The following is a 17,392-nucleotide window of genomic DNA, read 5'->3' as shown; positions in this document are numbered from 1 at the left end:
CCCCGCCCCCCGCGCCTGCCTGCCCTCTTCAAGCAGCTACAAGAGAGCCTCTCCCATAATCCAGAGCTGGGCCTGGCCCAGGGGAGTTTCGCCTTCATCCACAAGGACTTTGACATCAGAGAGACCTTCCTCAATCTCTCCAAGAGGTATTTCGATATGGAGTGTGTGACTGTGGATTTTCACAACACTTCCCAGGCCAAAAGGCTCATAAATCATTACATGAACCAAGAGACGCAGGGGAAACTTCCCAAACTCTTTGATGAGATTAATCCTGACACCAAATTAATTCTTGTGGATTACATCTTGTTCAAAGGTACTTGGATAACATTCTGCTCTTCCAGAGCCATGGGTCTCTTCACCTGTCTCTTCCTTTCCTGCTGGGCCTGTGTCTGGTTGATGCCAAGGGATTTCCTAGGAACATGTTGTTCTTGGGTTTCACAAACAGATTGAAACATGCATTGAACAGGTAGGATGTACCGGGCACAGTGCCAGACGACGTGTCCATTTGATGCCCCTGCCCTGGGGCCCTCGCGTGCCTGCAGGGCTTACTGCTAGATTTCCAAGCATATCTATACAACTCTCCTCTGACATTCTGACCTGGGGAAACTTCTGGGTTTTTGTTTTGTTTTGTTTTGTTTTTAAAGCAGATCATCTGAGATATTTAGGGTTGCATCTTTGCTCCTTCACCCTCTACTTCTGTGACCTGGGGCAAGTGACAAAATCCCTTGTCCTTGGATTCTCAGTATAGAAAATGCAGACTCTCCCACCTCCGATAGAGAAGTGAGGCTCAGAGAGGTTGGCTAGATCAAGGTCACACGGTAAACGGCAGAAGCTGAACTCAGATGAGGGGTTCACCCCAGGTCCTTTCCATCCTGCCTTTCTCGTGCAGCACTGGCTTTGCATGGCCACATTGTAGCAGGAAGGTGACACCAGGGGACTTGCAAAGTCTGGGAGGAGGACTTTCATCGAGCCAGGCCGGACAGATGTCTGTGTGTAGAGCTGTGTGCCTGCATGCTGGTGGCAGCCTCTGGGTTGTGTGGCTGCTTGTTGACAAGGCGCCCCTCCCCTCAGAGCCTCAGTGAGCACAGGATAGGTGGGAACGTCATCATTTCTGCCCCAGTGGCCTCTGTTTGCACATTGAGTGCACCAAAGGAGTGGTCAGAGAGCCCTTCCTGCAGACAGGGCTGTGGCCAGGCCCACAGTCTTCTCTAGGTTGGAGCTAACCAACCACAAGGAAGTGAATATAGACAGAAGTGGGTCCTTCGGGCATCATCTGGAATGAGTGACTTTTGTTCACCCTGTGTTTTGTCCTGAACAGTGAAGGAGCCACAGGTGGTTAGGAGACATCTCCTTGCTTCAGTGTGTGATTCCAGCAGGCCTTTGGGTAGATTCGTGTGTGCGTGTGTTTAATGGGCTTCCTTTGTGGCTCAGTTGGTAAAGAATCCACCAGCAATGCAGAAGACCTGGATTCAATCCTAGGTAGGGAAGATCCCCTGGAAAAGGGAAAGGCTACCCACTCCGGTATTCTGGCCTGGAGAATTCCACGGACTGTTTAGTCCGAGGGGTTGCAAAGAGTCGGACACGACTGAGCGACTTTCACCACTTTATTTTTGGCTGTGTTAGGTCTCTGTTTTGTCACGCTCCAGAGTTGTGGCACTCGGGCTTAGTTGCCCCACAGCATGTGGGATCTTCCTGTGTCCCCTGCACTGGACCAGGGATCAAACCTGTGTCCCCCGCATTTTAAGGTGGATTCTGAACCACTGGACAATGAGGGAATTATCTGGATTCATTTTTTGCCAGTTTGGAAAGAAGCCTGGGAAAGGCTGATCTTTGGGAAACTTATCCTGGCTGCCCGCATCCATGCATGCTAAGTCGCTTTACTCATGTCCAACTTTGTGCAACCACATGGGCTATAGGCCCCTGCCCTTCTGTCCATGGGGATTCTCCAGACAAAAATACAGGAGTGGGTTGCCATGTCTTCCTCCTGACTGCCTGAGCTGTGGTCAAAACAAATCCAGTAAGGATACCTGTCCTCGTTGGGCAGAAAGGGGGACAGAACCCTGGCCCTTTATTACTTTGGCAAGAATGATGCTTTAGGGGAGGATCATTTCTACAATGACTTTCTTTCTTACCTGTTCAGGGAAATGGCTGATCCCTTTTGACCCTGCTCTTACTGAAATGGACACTTTCTACCTGGACAAGTACAAGGCGGTCAAGGTGCCCATGATGTACAGGTCAGGCAAGTTTGCCTCCACTTTTGACAAGAAGTTTCGTTGCCATGTCCTCAAGCTGCCCTACCGAGGAAATGCCTCCATGCTGGTGGTCCTCATGGAGAGGATAGGTGACCATCTCACCCTTGAAGACTACTTGACCACAGACCTGGTGGACACGTGGCTCAGGAACATGAAAACCAGGTACAGCTCTCCTGTCGCCCTGCTCCAGCTCAGCCTCTCCTTCCCCGTGGGCACTCCCAATTTCATTCTGTGCCTGTCCTGCTCCACGGTGGGCTCCCTGATGGCAGGGGCTGCATTTGTCCTGTTTTCCACTGTCAGCGTCTATCACGGTGCGTGGCTCCTTACTCACTCGGCCAGTCCTTATCAAGGCTCTCCCACTTGTCAGGCATTGTGATGCGTGCACGATGCTAGCCCTCCTCGTGGAGCTCACATTCTACTCAGGTGCCGGTGGGCACCAGGGAAGGCCAGGCCAAGAAGGTAGACGTAAGCCAACACTTAAGATGAAGGAGGGCTGTCAGGGTGACCTGGGAGAGAGAAGAGTTACAGGCACAAGTGTGAAAGTTCTGGGTTAGGAGTGTGCTTGGTGGGTTCAAGGCACAATGAGGTGGCCAGTGAGGCTGTAGCAGTTTGGAGATGAGGTCGCAGGGGAACCAGTAGCTGTCACCCAGGACTGTACATTACAGGCCCTGGGAAAGACTTGGGCTTTTTCCAAAAGAGATGGGAAGCCACTGGAGTCAAGCTGAGGAGCAACATGATCTGCGCTTGTTGAGAAAAGACACTGGGGCCATGTGGGAAGAGCAAGGGGACCAGTCACGTGGTCAGTGTAAGCACCCAGATCAGGATGCTCGGCAGGTAGTGGCAGTGGAGGTAAGGAGGAGCAGTGGGTCCTGGATCTGTGAACCTGGAAGTCACAGGATTGGCCCACGGACTAGAATGTGGGTGAGAGAAAAACGGGGGAGTCACAGATGAAGTTTTTGGCCTTAGCAACTGGAAAGATTTGCCACATACTGAAAAGGGAGACTGTGAGACGAACATGCTGAGGGGTATGTGCAAAAGTTCAGTTGGAAAGAGCTGGATCAGAAATACCTATTAGACAGCCTGGGTGGGGATATAAAAAAGGCAACAGCTGGGTATCAAAAGTTGGATCTGGTGTGTGCAGGGCGAGGTCCAGGCTGGGGAGTCAGCAGCACAAAAATGGAAACATGAGACCAAATCTGATGACCTGGGGAAGGGGCTGAGCACAGAGAGCAGGGGTGGGAGCACAGGGCAGGCTTGCAAAAGCTTGTGGAATAAATTAATATACCCATCAGGGTACGAGGAAGTCAGCACCAGTAAGGAGGCCAAGGCTATGCCTCCTGAATCTGTCACTCTAGAATCTGACACAGAGGGAAATCCAGCTAAAGGTCCCAGTGTTCATTTTATCTTCATTCCTCTTCTTCAAATCCTTAGAGCCTAGCAAAAGACTTCAACGTAGTAAGCCCTCAACAAATGTTTAGGCGAATCAATTTATATATCAGTCTTCAAGACCTGTCATGTCTTCAGTTACACTCCAGTGTGAGCCCTGCCCAGCTCTACAACAGAGGAAGAAAGAAGGGTTGAGGGGGCAAAAGGAAATGAATATTCACTGGGCCTCTACTCTATACCAGACATCGTTCTGGGTGCTTAACACATGTTATGTCATTGACTCCTCTGAAGAACACTGTGAAATCCATATTGGTATCCAGATGAAGACACTGGGACTTCTTTAAGACTCACTTAGTACCAGTCAGTAGTTCACATCCTTTTATTTTTGAGCCACAGAACCCATCTTTCTAAACAAGGGTAAGAACTCCAATGTACATCTTTATAGGTGGCATGGAAAAGACCTGAATGGGCTTTTTGGCCAACCCAATATAGCTAGATAGACATGCAGAGAGAGAGAGACAGATAAATATCAGAGTTTCTCTGGCTAAAAATAAATAGGGGGTTGAAATTTTCCTTTGCTCTCCTCCCCCTGTCCATTCCCAGACTCCCAAGTTTCTCCTGGAATCCTGGGAGTCTGCAGAATAGGGACTGAAAACAGCCATCCTCCAGGAGTCTGCAGGATTCATGGCAGGAGGTATTTGGTTGGGTTGTTTTTAAGACAGGGGGAAATGGATACAAAGTATGGCATCTTTCCCTAAAGAGAATGTGAGTCATTGACTGGGAAATAAAACTGGTTTCCTGAAGCAGAAGTAATACATATTTGATAAGTCAGAACTCTCTTCTCTGAGTCAGACCATTACAAAAGAGCAGAATGAGCTACACTCAACTGAAGGAGACTTGTTACTAGGAATAATCTTGGAGGAAGGTGAAGTGATGTTTTTAGTGTTCAGAATCTAAGGTTTTTGTCTACGGTTCACCATTATATGTACTTGTACCACAGAAAAATGGAAGTTTTCTTTCCAAAGTTCAAGTTAGACCAGAAGTATAAGATGCATGAGCTGCTTAAACAGATGGGAGTCCGAAAAATCTTCTTACCCTGGGCTGACCTAAGTGATCTCATGATTACTGAAAGAAATCTGAAAGTTTCCAAGGTAAGTCAGGCTCTTTCAGGGGAGTCCAAGAGAACAAGTATTTTTCCATCCCACTGAATGTCGATAAAAGGCCAAGTTGTAGTAGAAAAGTGAAAGTCACTCAGTCCTGTCCAGCTGTTTGCGACCCCATGGAATATACAGTCCATGGAATTCTCCAGGCCAGAATACTGGAGTGAGTAGCCTTTCCCTTCTCCAGGGGATGTTCCCAACCCAGGGATGGAACCCAGGTCTCCTGCACTGTAGGCGGATTCTTCACCAGCTGAGCCACAAGGGAAGCCTTGTAGTAGAAAACTAGATTAAAATTCCCAAAGACTTGAAACAGCGCCCAAGCTGGATGTTTGAAGAACTGGAGCTACTTTATTAAAACATCTGTTTATGTAGCGCTCCCTCTCTTCTTTATCAGTGCTTAAGGAGAAATTTACCCCAAAATGGAACTGGTTCACAGGTTCACTTAGAATTCCATGAAACTGCACCACCTTACGGTTTTATTCATTTATTTGGGTGGGTGGAGGGGCTGCACTCTGCAGCATGTGGGATCTTCGTTTCCTGACCATGAATTGAACCCATACTCCCTGCAGTGGAAGGGTCATCTTAACCACTTGACTGCCAGTGAAGTCCACTGCTTTGGAGAGGGAAGAAAACCCCAGAGGTTATCTGCCTAACTTCCTGCCTCTTGTGAAAACCCCCTCTGATATATCCCTACAAAACAATCTTCCAGTTTTGTTTTTTAATGTTTGCAGTGACAAGGAACTTATTTGAAAAGCAGCTCAATCCACAAATGGCAAAAACTGTTTTTGAGTTTTATTCATATATATATTTTGACCTGTAATTCCCCCGACTTACATTCTTTGTCCCTAGTTCTGCCTCTATAGCATCCAACACATGCATTTCTGCTACAAACACATGAAAGACTGAAGAAACGTGTTTTGGTTTTAGAGCTTAAATTCTAAATTATTGATATTTTCCCTTTGTTTACTCCAGGAAGGGAATTTTCACTCCAGGAACTTAAGAGAATGTCTAGGTATTGTTTTCATTATCTTCTTTTAGAATAATTATACAGGTCCATTACTCACATCACATGTGGTTCTTGGACAAAAGGGCCTCACGAACAGGACAGGTGGCCTATATCCAGGCCACCTGAGTTCAGAAAGACTTCAGGGACCCAGAGGCTTGCTCAGGGGACACCTTAGAGTGGTGCCAGGTTCTAGGAAACCGCTACAGAAGAATAACCACATTCCTGCCCCACCTCCCTCCCACCCTCTGCCTGCCAGAAAGAAGGTCAAAGTTCTCAGGGGTTCCAGACAGCTTGAAAACCTTCCAGGAGGAATATCAGCTCAGTTCAAAAATCAGTAACACAGAGACTTCCCTGATGGTCCACTGGTTTAGACTCCACACTCCCAATGCAGGGGGCCTGGGTTCATTCCCTGCTCAGGGAACTAGATTCCACATGCTGCAACTAAGGGTTTGCATGCCATAGCTAAGACCCGGTACAGCCAAATGAATAAATATTTTTAAAAATCAGTAGCACAAAGTGAATGCTCAGTATTTGTTGATTTGATCCACGTGTGTGTGAAATGGCCAGCCACAGAGTCCCCTGGTCCTTGGCCAGAATGAATTTCACAATCGGGTTCCTGGTATCTCCTGCGGCTGTTTGAGGTGCTTCTGCGGCAGTTGCTAGGGCAACCGCAGACCATTCCTCTCTGCAGATGAGCTCTATACCAGTACATCCCGAGAGCACAGCCCCGTGGGTAAGGACCATAACACAAGTGTTCAGGGAGTCAGTGAATCCCCTCATCTCCATGAGCACACAAATGGTCTTCCACATATTTCCTTTCCTAGGTTTTACAAAGAGCCACGATTGAGGTGGATGAAGAAGGTACAGAGGCAATGGCAGGAACCCTATTAGAAATCACTGCTTATTACATGCCTCCCATCATCAGAGTGAACCGGCCATTTCTCTTCATCATCTATGAAGAAACCTCCAGAACCGTGCTGTTTCTGGGTCGGGTGGTGGATCCGACCCTCCTGTGATTCCCAGCACGCGTGAGTCCTTGGAGCCACAGCGATGCTGGATCTGAGGTGTCTGAATCCACACGGGACATTGGCACTGGTGTCCCCCTTGTTCCCAAGTGCTAATTCGAGCCATTCTTAGATCTGCATGTGAAATTCAAGCTTATTTTAAGGAGATGTTTGTACGAGCTGGCTGGTATTTTAAGCCTGTTTCTAAGAGCCTATGTTATTAACTGAAACCATCTTGGTATCTGGACTCAGCAGAACTCTATTTCAAGATGAAGTCTTTGGGAAGGCAAGTACGCATTCTCCATGGGTCATGCGCTTCACTCCCTTTACTGCTCCCTGCTGCGAATTAGTGTTTTATTTTAACCTACTATAGAATAATTTCTTGGCAACTAAAATTAGAAAAAAATAGCTATAGTCAGGCCTGACCACAGCATCTGCTGCCATGTGGCTTTGTCTACTCCATGAAGCCATTAACTGAGCTACAGATCTTCCAGTTCAACCTCTTAATTCTATTATACAAAGCCAAGAAACGGGAAAGTGGAGAAAGGGCCACAGTAAGGCTTTCATGGGGCTTCCCAGCTAGTGCTAGTGGTAAAGAACCCACCTGCCAATGCAAGAGTTACTAAGAGACTCGAGTTCGATCCCTGGGTTGGGAAGATCCCCTGAAGGAAGGCATGGCAACCCACTCCAGTATTCTTGCCTGGAGAATCCCCAGAGGAGCCTGGTGGGCCACAGTCCACAGGGTCACAAAGAGTCGAACACAACTCAGCGACTGAGCACACACGGATGCATGCAAGGCTTTCATGGGCCCCCGGCCCTTTCACCTTTGTGGATTCCTTCTTCCATTTTATACACACACACACACACACACACGTGTATATACATATATATATACACACATATATGTGTGTATAATAAAAGTATTTTATGACTGTATTTGTATAAAGGTGAATATATTCTGGGTTATATCTGTCTTTATACTAATACAAAGCATGGGACTTAACTTAGAGCAAGAAATAAGACATCTTCATGGGTCCCTGAAGGCACTGTGGGCCTGATGTCCTATGCCTACAGCATCTAATGGAGAAATCATACACGGCATCTCAGAGGAAGAAAAACCAGTGCATCAGTGGCAGAGTCAGGGCCCTGCCACTCCTGACTGCAGGCCCCGAGCCCATCCCACTCTTTCTTCTTTCTGTCTAAAGCATTTCATGGGGTGCAGTTCAACAGGCGGCGTGTGTTCACGTCTATTACCCGTTGTGATTAAATAGAATGTAAGCATGGACTTTGTCCCAAGGGTCAAAGAAAGATAACAAAACAGCTTCTGAGCCCGTCGTCTTCTGTTATAGAGATAAGAAAACATTTTAGGAGTAAATTCAGAGACTCAGGAGTAAAGTTAACTATTTTTGGAATGTCAACTAGGTTGACTAACCACCTAATTGGATTTTTATGTTTGCTAGCCAATTTAAATATACTTAAATTTGCTGTATTAGTTATTCCTCTTATTACAACTGACAGATTTATGTGAATAGTACCTAATGTGAATAGATAATAATAATAAGCCACAGTCTAGAGACTGACTCTTTATCCTTCTAAAACCTGGATATCAGTTCACTCCTGTATGCCCTCCACACGCACTGACTGACACCGGTGACCCAGGCAACTCTAGAGCCTAGAAAGAAACAAAAATAGAGGACTGACTTCAGTCGACATCTTTAAGCGACTTGTTACTATTCAATTAATGAGGTTCATTTGTAGAAAAATAGCAGAAAGAGAAATAAAAGAGGGCTCAGTCAAATTATTCGTGTTTTTTAGAAATGAAATCTAGAGAAGAAAGCCACAACACCCTCTGAAATAAACCGTGTTTAGAGAACACAATACGCTCTGAGATAAATATGGCCAAACCCGGTGATAAAAAGGTTCATTATTATCAAAGGATTCATAGAACATATACTCAAACTCTTGCCTTCTCTTCATATATTTGCACAAAACGATGATGACACGGGACAATGATATCTAACGCATTACTCTTTAAGGCAGAAAATGGCCCTATTCTCTATAAAGAAATTAGTATTTCCTCACATATGCTTAAGAAGCTCCAAGGATACTAGATTTTCTAAATATGTATGCATGGTGAAAAAATGCAGATCAAGGAGAAATGTAACTGATCTTACAAAAAAAATCAGTGTCAACCGAAGGGGAAAATTCTGAATATTGTAACAACACTTCACTATATTTAAGGGTCAGATTTTAAAAACTGTTCCTACACAGACACATACACACTCATACTCACTTCCTAACACACATGCCACAGCTGAGATCAGATTATTGAATTAACTGAATTCATTTTATCTTCATGGTATAAACCTAGTCAAGCTGAAGAGACTGTTCTATTTCAATTCAAATTATTTCACATATGCCGCTGACTGTAGGTAAAATGGACCCACTCTTCCAGAATAAGGCATCTTTATAAAGCCCAGGAAGTCAAGTAACAGAAATGATTTTTAACCGTGATGAGGTTATGGGAACAAAGCTCTATATGCTCTTCTCTATTAAGTAAAATCTTTTTAGCTCTATTTCTGCCAGTAAGATTGATTCTACAGGTCTGTTTTTTTGCTTATAATGCTGATTAGTGACGTTCTAGACCTATCCTTAAAACTGCAAGTTTCCATAATTAACAGAGATGTCTCTATTTCTCTGCAGCTACAGTTAGAGATGTGTCTTTGTCACACAACTGGTTTAAAGGAACTATTTAATAAGGTGTTAGACTGAGAACTTTTTACAAGAGTATCAATCATTTTTTCCAGTGGAAACTGAGGTACATATGGATATTCATAAATGTCACCAACTGGTTTTTTGCTCTATATATCTATCCTTGGAAGTATATTTTTAACAAATATTTCAACAATTTTAGAAATTACCATGTTCTCTTGGAAAAAAAGAAAACCTCTAAACATAACTTTGATTGACTGTCTTAATTGATAATTTAGTGCCTAAGATAAGACTGCAGCTGACTTCTGTAAATTTCTGAGCAAAATAAGCCTTAGTGACTTCTCTGTCAAATCACTTTCTTCTTCTCCTGCATGCATGCTGAAGAAAAGGTCTAAACTCTGCCAAACTTATTGAACAAATAAACTAAAATTCTGCATTTTATTTAAAGTAACAGAGTCAATGCTATGAAACAAAGTGCTAGAAAAACTGATGCTGCTTTGACATCCATTATGTACCCCCGATGCTCTCTCCTAGATCATAATGTACTCGGTTCCACATTAGTGATGTTAGTAGGAGACATCACTAACATGGTTAAGTGAAATCCACAAAGAATGTATGAACTAACCAGTATTATCAAGCTTCTCATACCTAATCAATGTTTAACTACTGACAAAATGAATGGTTGAACAATTCCATTTACCTGATGGTCCTTCAATGAAAGATATTAAACATCACTAAAAATAGCCAAAAAAGAGGAGATAGGTAAGGAAAGGGGGAAAACAAACACCATGAAAGCCTCATACTGAGTAGCTGCCCCTGGGTGATTTTAGTTGATGTCTGTGCCCTTTTCTTGTTCATTACTTAAAAATAAACTGTCTTTAATTACAGAATAAAAACTTCAGAAAATATTTAAAACTGTTTTCACAAACACAGGTATCTCATTAACCTATGTTTTATTTTGAGTAAATTCATTATTCATTATTTCACATTATAAAAAGTAACCACACACGCATATGCATTCACAAATTAGATCTTTATCATACATCAATATATTTTTTTAAAAAAACAAATATTTTCAATATCAATATAATTATATGCTGATTGCATTTTGAAATAGAGAAGCTGACAATAGCTTCATACAGTATATCTCAAGAACTGACATTTTTAAAATCAAGAACTGTATAGGTTCCACAGGCAAATTTTGATGGAAATAATAGCATTAGTACAAATAAATGCTGTTGACATAGCTTAAGCATGATAGCTTGGAATAACAGCTGATTCAAACTAGATTCATCATTTCTAATTCAGTAAGGACAAATACAATCTAAAATGTAAACAAAGTATTTATAAAATAAATTCTTCTAGGTAACAAAGGAAATCATCAATCTATTATTTTTAAGGTAGTTGTAGCTAAAAGTTATCAGAAATCTTTGTAGAATTTTCATTGCCAAATTTTAATTTCGGAATGTCCAGGTACAACATCTTGTCACCACAATCGCAGGACTGATATAATTTAGGACAGCTGTTTGTACCCTGTTTCAGTGTGACTTTTCTATTGGGCTTGGAGATTCGTGAGAAAATGCAGTGACTTTTTTACTCCCACGTCCCCGTCCAAGTGATTATCTAGGCGGGGTGATTTCAGTTGATTTGGGCCTTTCGTACAATTTTTAAATGCTAAACTCTAGCACAGTTAAATAGATGGTTTCCTGCACAAGTAAATGCAGACTTATCTCTTTTGTAGCAGTAGTTAAAGCACATACCTGATGTTTTTTTTTTTCCTTACACTTCACTATAACATTGGAATTCTGTAACCACATTATTGTTCAAGAAATATATATTATACCTCCTAGGGAATATAATTTCAAATATGGAACGTTTAACAACATCAGCTGCCATTATGTATCTCTCTTTTCCAGTCATCAGCCATTGCTTTAGCTTTTGTTCATCAATCACATTATCTCCAGTTGTCTTTGTTTTGCCTCCTTCTTCAAGGAGATGGCCTAAGGATTGGATTTTCTGGATTTTCTTTGTCAGAAAGGAAGAAAGAAAGAAAGAAGAGAAGGAAGAAAGGGGGTAGGGAGGAGAAGAAAAGAAGAAAAAAGAAAACAAAACATTAAAAAGTTTATCCGTATAATACTTACAAAGAAACAGATATAATCTACTTTGAAAAAACCTAATATATGAGAACTGTGATTAAGTAGACAAGTGAATGACACATTAAAGTTTACTTGGAATAACCTTTAATTACTCAAATCTTATATGCATCTAACATAGCATTCAATTCAATTCATACTTTTCCTGTTTTTCATTTCTATAACCATAGCGGAAATTAACACAACCTAAAATTATCAATCATCTGGCCTTGTAAAACGTAACATACAATGTATTCCTAAACTTCCTTTAAGACACTGATGTTTTTAAATGGCAGATGTATCATCTTTATGACAATGGAAAGTTGGAGAATGTACTGCATAGAATTTTTTTAAGCAGCAAAACAGAGATAATTAATACTTTCTGAAATCACTTCACAGGCTTATTTTAAGCAAAAAGGATAGATTTTCATTTGGATATGCCATAGTCCTGAATGGTGGATAAGAGTCCACAGAAACATGACTAATATCTACAGATACTGATCACCTATTGCAGTTATGTGGCAGTATGCATTCATGAGAAAGTCTAAATTAGAACCACATAACATGGAGAGAGCTGTGGACTTGGAGATTCAGTTACACATTAACCAAGCAGCTGTGATACCAATACACCTCTTACTTCCGAATATTCAGAAAAAATACAAACTTCACGTGACTGTTTAGCAGTGTTTGTTTCTAGACTCATTTTTTTAAACAATTATATATGCAACTGATTATATAATTCTATATTATAAATATTGAGCAAATAAAATTTAGTCCATAAAAAGGAAAAGCATGCTCAACAATAAAAGAACACATAAAGAAGTAATCTGAAATATTGATCAGTTGCTCAGCTGTGTCCGACTCTTTGCGGCTGCATGGACTATAGCCCGCCAGATGCCTCTGTCTGTGAGAATTTTGAGGCAGAATACTGGAGTGGGTTGCTATTTCCTCCTCCAGGGGATCTCCCCGCCCTAGGGATCGAATTTCCCTGCCACTTGTGTCTTCTGCATTGGTAGGTAGATTCTTTACCACTGGTGCCAATAATGGAGAGCTGGTATAAGTAGATTAGATTGCAATGGTCTTTACTTTTAACAATAAATGACTATCGCATTTAGAAAGATGAGAAGAGAATGAATTTCATTCTGATATTATTAAATGTGTTCTTCAATAGAAGAATTCCAGAGCAGTCTTTTGAGAGGAAGAGGGTCAAAAGTGATCAAGAGGAAGGATTTCAGGATGTCAAAAGGTTAGGTGCCTCAGAGGATGAACTGAGTCTGTCCTGTGCCCCTTCACAGAGGGGCACAGCGAGGACCAGAGTGCTGACATGAACTGCATGTCTAGCTCTGTGGTCTCCATAGATCATTACCCTGTCCTGCCTCTATCTCAAGACTTTAAATGGAGCTTCCACAGTACAGTCATTAGAGCAATAATTGTATGGCTAAGAGATTCTCTGTAGTAACACTAACCTGTACCATCAATATTATTTTTTCTATTTACTATCAATTTTTTTCTATTATGTAGTCTTCCCTTGAGCTCTATTCAATAAATATGCTAAGTTTTAAATGAATTTGGAATACATCTGTATTTGTATATACCGATGGCCAATTAGAAATTTAGAACAAATTATAATACAGTTCATTTCCTAAATGAGACTCCAGTATGGAGTTTCTGATGTGCAAAAAGATGCACGATGGAAACTGTATTAGAAAATATTCATCAAAATATTCATGAATTACCCTGATAGCTCAGTTGGTAAAGAATCCGCCTGCAATGCAGACAGGAGACCCCAGTTGGATTCCTGGGTTGGGAAGATCCCCTGGAGAAGGGAAAGGCTACCCACTCCAGTATTCTGGCCTGGAGAATTCCATGAACTGTATAGTCCATGGGGTTGCAAAGAGTTGGATGTGGCTGAGCGACTTTCATTTTCACTTCATTCATGAATTAAGTGAACTATGTTTAAAAGAAAATCTGAATCCTGTTTAAATTCTCTTCTAATCAGAAGAGTCAGGGGTCCCATACGGAAGAGGAAACCTGTAACTGTAGTTTGGGCATCTTGGATGAATTGCTTCTATGTGGATATGACCTCTACTTATGTTGATTTTTTTTCCCCACTACCCTCTTACATGTCTAACCTAAGAGAAACAAAGGTTTCATCAAATAAGATACAACTGGTGCATAAAAAGGAACCACGAAGGGGTTCCTTCTAACTTTAAGGAACAAATGTCAGTAGAAATCTCTATCTTATTGGACCCACAACTCTAGATTATATAGTGCAGTAGTATTTCTTAACTGGCAGCATTACACCCATCCTTCTGAGCACTGGGTGATTAAATACCATGACCTTAAGCTAGTCGTTTGTTTTTGTTGTTGTTTTAGTCTCTTAAGTCATATCTGACTCTTTGCAACCCCATAGACTGCAGCCAGCCAGACCCTCAGTCCATCGGATTTTCCAGGCAAGAATACTGGAGTGGGTTGCCATTTCCTTCTCCAGGAGAATCTTCCTGACGCAGGAATCGAACCCACATCTCCTGCACTGCAGGCAGATCTTTACTGCTGAGCCACCAGGGAAGCCCAAGCTAGTTGTTTAAAGGAATGCAAATATTTTGCAGAAAAATACATAGATCTCAGCTATTAATGGGAGCCATTTAAAGTTTCTCATCAATTCCCTAAGGTTACAACGTCTTTGCCATATATAAATTATCTTCTACAAAATATGTAACATAACCAGAGGCATGTGATAAGAACCGTTTTAACTGATAGCATTTTCCCATTACAGACACTTCCTATTCTTTGGAAACTATTTAAGTGGGAAGGAAAGCACACTAAGAAAAAGAACAGAATCAAACACTTGGCAGTCCACCACTGGATTACTTACAAGGTAGCCTTCCGTGGTTGTGTATCTTTACTTCCACTGCTCTTGGGATCAACTGAGTTACCTGTCCCTCGGGAGGTGCTGGGCAGGGAAGTATTAGAAGAAAAGGAACTGGGAGCACTATTGGTGTTACGCATCCGGAATGAGTCATCTGAAAGAACACACGTACAATCAGCCAGATGGAGTCCACTAGAGAGATGTGAACCTTCAAGAAGGTTCATGAGAGCTGACTTTTCCCCTTCTTTTAAAGCCAACTTTACTAAGGTATAAATTATATACAATAGACTGCACAAATTTAAGGTCCTGAAATTTGTATATACTATGAGGCCATCACCACAATCAAGAATGAACACAACCATCACATTTGCTCCTGCCTCATCATCCCTCCGCTCCCTCTCCAATGCCAGGCAACCACGAACCTGCCTGCTGCTGCTCACTACAGATTAGTCTGCATTTCATGAAATTTCATTTCAGTATACACTCTTTTTTTGTCTGACTTCTTTCATTCAGCACAATTATGTTGCAATTCATCCTCATTTTATATGTCAATACTTTATCCTTTTTATTGCTGACCAGTATTCCTATTGGGAAATGGCATCACACTCCAGTATTTTTGCCTGGAGAATCCCATGGACAGAGGAGCCTGGTGGGTTACAGTCGTTGGGTTGCAGAGTACGACATGACTGAGCGACTGAGAACATTCCTATTGCACGGACATGCCGAAATTTGTCTATCCAGTCTCCTATTGACAGACATCATGATTTCCACCCCCATTATAATCTAATACAAATAAAGCTGCTGTGAATGACAGTGTGCAAGTTTGTATGTGGACATGTGTTTTCTCTTTCGTTAAGTCTTGAATGGAACTGCTGAATAATGTAGTCAGTGTATATTTAATTTCCTAAGAAACTGCCAAATTGCCGTCTGAAGTAATTATACCACTTTGCGTTTCCAGCAGCAATATATGAGAGTCCTGGAGGGTTACTCCACATTCTCACACACTTGATATTGTGAGCATTTTTAAACACTAGTGGATGTGATGTGGTATCTCCTTGTGTGTGTGTGATTTTTTTCTCATTGCATCAACTTTCATTTCTCTAATGTTACTGATCTTAAGCATCTTTTTATTTACTTGTATATCTTCTCTTGTGAAATGCCTGTTCAAATCTTTTTCCCATTTTAAAATCAGTTGCCTGATTTGTTTTAAAGATTGTTGTATATTCTAAAAACTAAAAATAGAGCTACCATATGATCTTGCAATCCACTCCTGGGCATATACCCGGAGAAAACCATAATATGAAAAGATAAATGCACCCCAGCATTCATTGCAACACTATTTGTAATAGCCAAGGCATTAGAAGCAAACTAAATGTCCATCAACAAATGAATGGATTAAGATGATTTGGTGGAATATGGAATATTACTCAACCATAAAAATAAAGTAATGCCATTAGCAGCATTTGAATGGACCTATGATAGTAAGTTGTCATACTATATGAAGTAAGCCAGGGAACAATAAATATATCACTTGTATGTGGAATCTAAAAAAAGAAAAAAGGTATAAATGAACTTATTTGCAAAACAGAAAGAGACTCACAGACATATAAAACATAAAGAGGATGGCAGGAGGGATAAATTAGGAGGTTGGGAATAGCTTACACACACTGCTATATATAAAACAGATAGCCAACAAGGATCTATTGAATGGCACAAGGCATGTGTACTCAGTCATGTCTGACTCTGTGACCCCATGGACTGTAGCCAGTCAGGCTCCTCTGTCCATGGAATTTTCCAGGCGAGAATACTGGAGTGGGTTGCCATTTCCTTCTCCAGGGAATCTTCTTGACCCAGGGATTGAACCTCCATCTCTTGAGCCTCCTGCATTGGCAGGCAGATTCTTTACCAGCTGAGCCACCGGAGAAGCCAGCACAAGGAACTATACTCAATATTTTGTAATAATCTATAAGGGAAGAGAATCTGAAGAATATATATATAACTGAATCACTGTGCTTGTACACCTGAAACTAACACTATTGTAAATCAACTATACTTCAACTTGAAAAAAAAAAACAACTTGTATATTCTAGATACAAGTCCTTTGTCAGGTATATGTAACACGAATATTTTCTCCTAATCTGTGTCCTGCCTTTTATTTTTTTAACACTCTATTTCAAAGTGTCAAACTTTTAAATTTTAATGAAGTACAGTAAGTTAATATTTTATGGGTCTGGAGACATTTTTGTCAATTCTAAAAATCACAAAGACTTACTTCTATATTTTCTTCAGAAATGTCACATTTTTAACTTCTGTGTTTAAGTTTACAATACATTTTGAGTTAATTTTGTGTATAGTGTGAGATAAGAATTGAGGTTCAGTTTTTTTGGGTTTATTATGGATATTCAATTGTTTTAGCATCAAAAAATTTTAGTAAAAAAAAATCTTAAAACTCAGCCAACTATGTTTGTCAGTCTTGAGTACTGAAGCTTTAGGAGTAAATGATATCAGGTAATTTTTTTTTTCAAAATACTCAGTTCTGTGTATTTAAATACACAGTAACTTTCAAAAATATTTTTATCAAGATTGCATTGAATCTCTGGCTCAATTTAAAAACAATTGACATCATAACAATATTAAGTTTTCCAATCCATGAACAAGGTATGACTTCCATTTACTTATGTCTAATTTCTTCCAGCAATGTTAGTATCTAGTAAACATTTTGCTAAATTTGATCCCTGAGCATTTAATATTTTTGAGGTTATTTAAAATGTTATCTTCAATATACAATGGATTAAAGACAATCTCTTTAACAAGTGGTGCTGGGAAATCTGGTCAACCACTTGTAAAAGAATGAAACTAGAACACTTTCTA

General features: G+C 41.1%; 2 protein-coding genes across 3 annotated transcripts in view; one reads left to right on the top strand and one right to left on the bottom strand.

The window, feature by feature from the left end:
- Positions 1-10,428, top strand: part of SERPINA10 (serpin peptidase inhibitor, clade A (alpha-1 antiproteinase, antitrypsin), member 10) — a 14,075-nt gene extending 3,647 nt beyond the window's left edge. For both annotated transcript variants that reach the window (XM_010836236.1, XM_010836237.1), the window contains exons 3-6: positions 2-313; positions 2,141-2,414; positions 4,639-4,789; positions 6,629-10,428. In XM_010836236.1, the coding sequence (XP_010834538.1) occupies positions 2-313; positions 2,141-2,414; positions 4,639-4,789; positions 6,629-6,820 (929 nt within the window). In that variant the 3' untranslated portion in view covers positions 6,821-10,428. The remainder of the gene's footprint in view (position 1; positions 314-2,140; positions 2,415-4,638; positions 4,790-6,628) is intronic.
- A 100-nt stretch (positions 10,429-10,528) lies between these two features.
- Positions 10,529-17,392, bottom strand: part of PPP4R4 (protein phosphatase 4, regulatory subunit 4) — a 102,137-nt gene continuing 95,273 nt past the window's right edge. The window contains exons 24-25 of the mRNA XM_010836266.1: positions 14,528-14,675; positions 10,529-11,545 (exon numbers count right to left, since the gene is read on the bottom strand). Of these exons, the coding sequence (XP_010834568.1) occupies positions 11,521-11,545; positions 14,528-14,675 (173 nt within the window). The 3' untranslated portion in view covers positions 10,529-11,520. The remainder of the gene's footprint in view (positions 11,546-14,527; positions 14,676-17,392) is intronic.

The sequence above is a fragment of the Bison bison genome, unplaced genomic scaffold (genome assembly GCF_000754665.1).
Source record: "Bison bison bison isolate TAMUID 2011002044 unplaced genomic scaffold, Bison_UMD1.0 scf7180017864061, whole genome shotgun sequence".
Lineage (NCBI taxonomy): Eukaryota > Metazoa > Chordata > Mammalia > Artiodactyla > Bovidae > Bison > Bison bison.
This window is presented reverse-complemented; position numbering and strand designations above follow the sequence as displayed.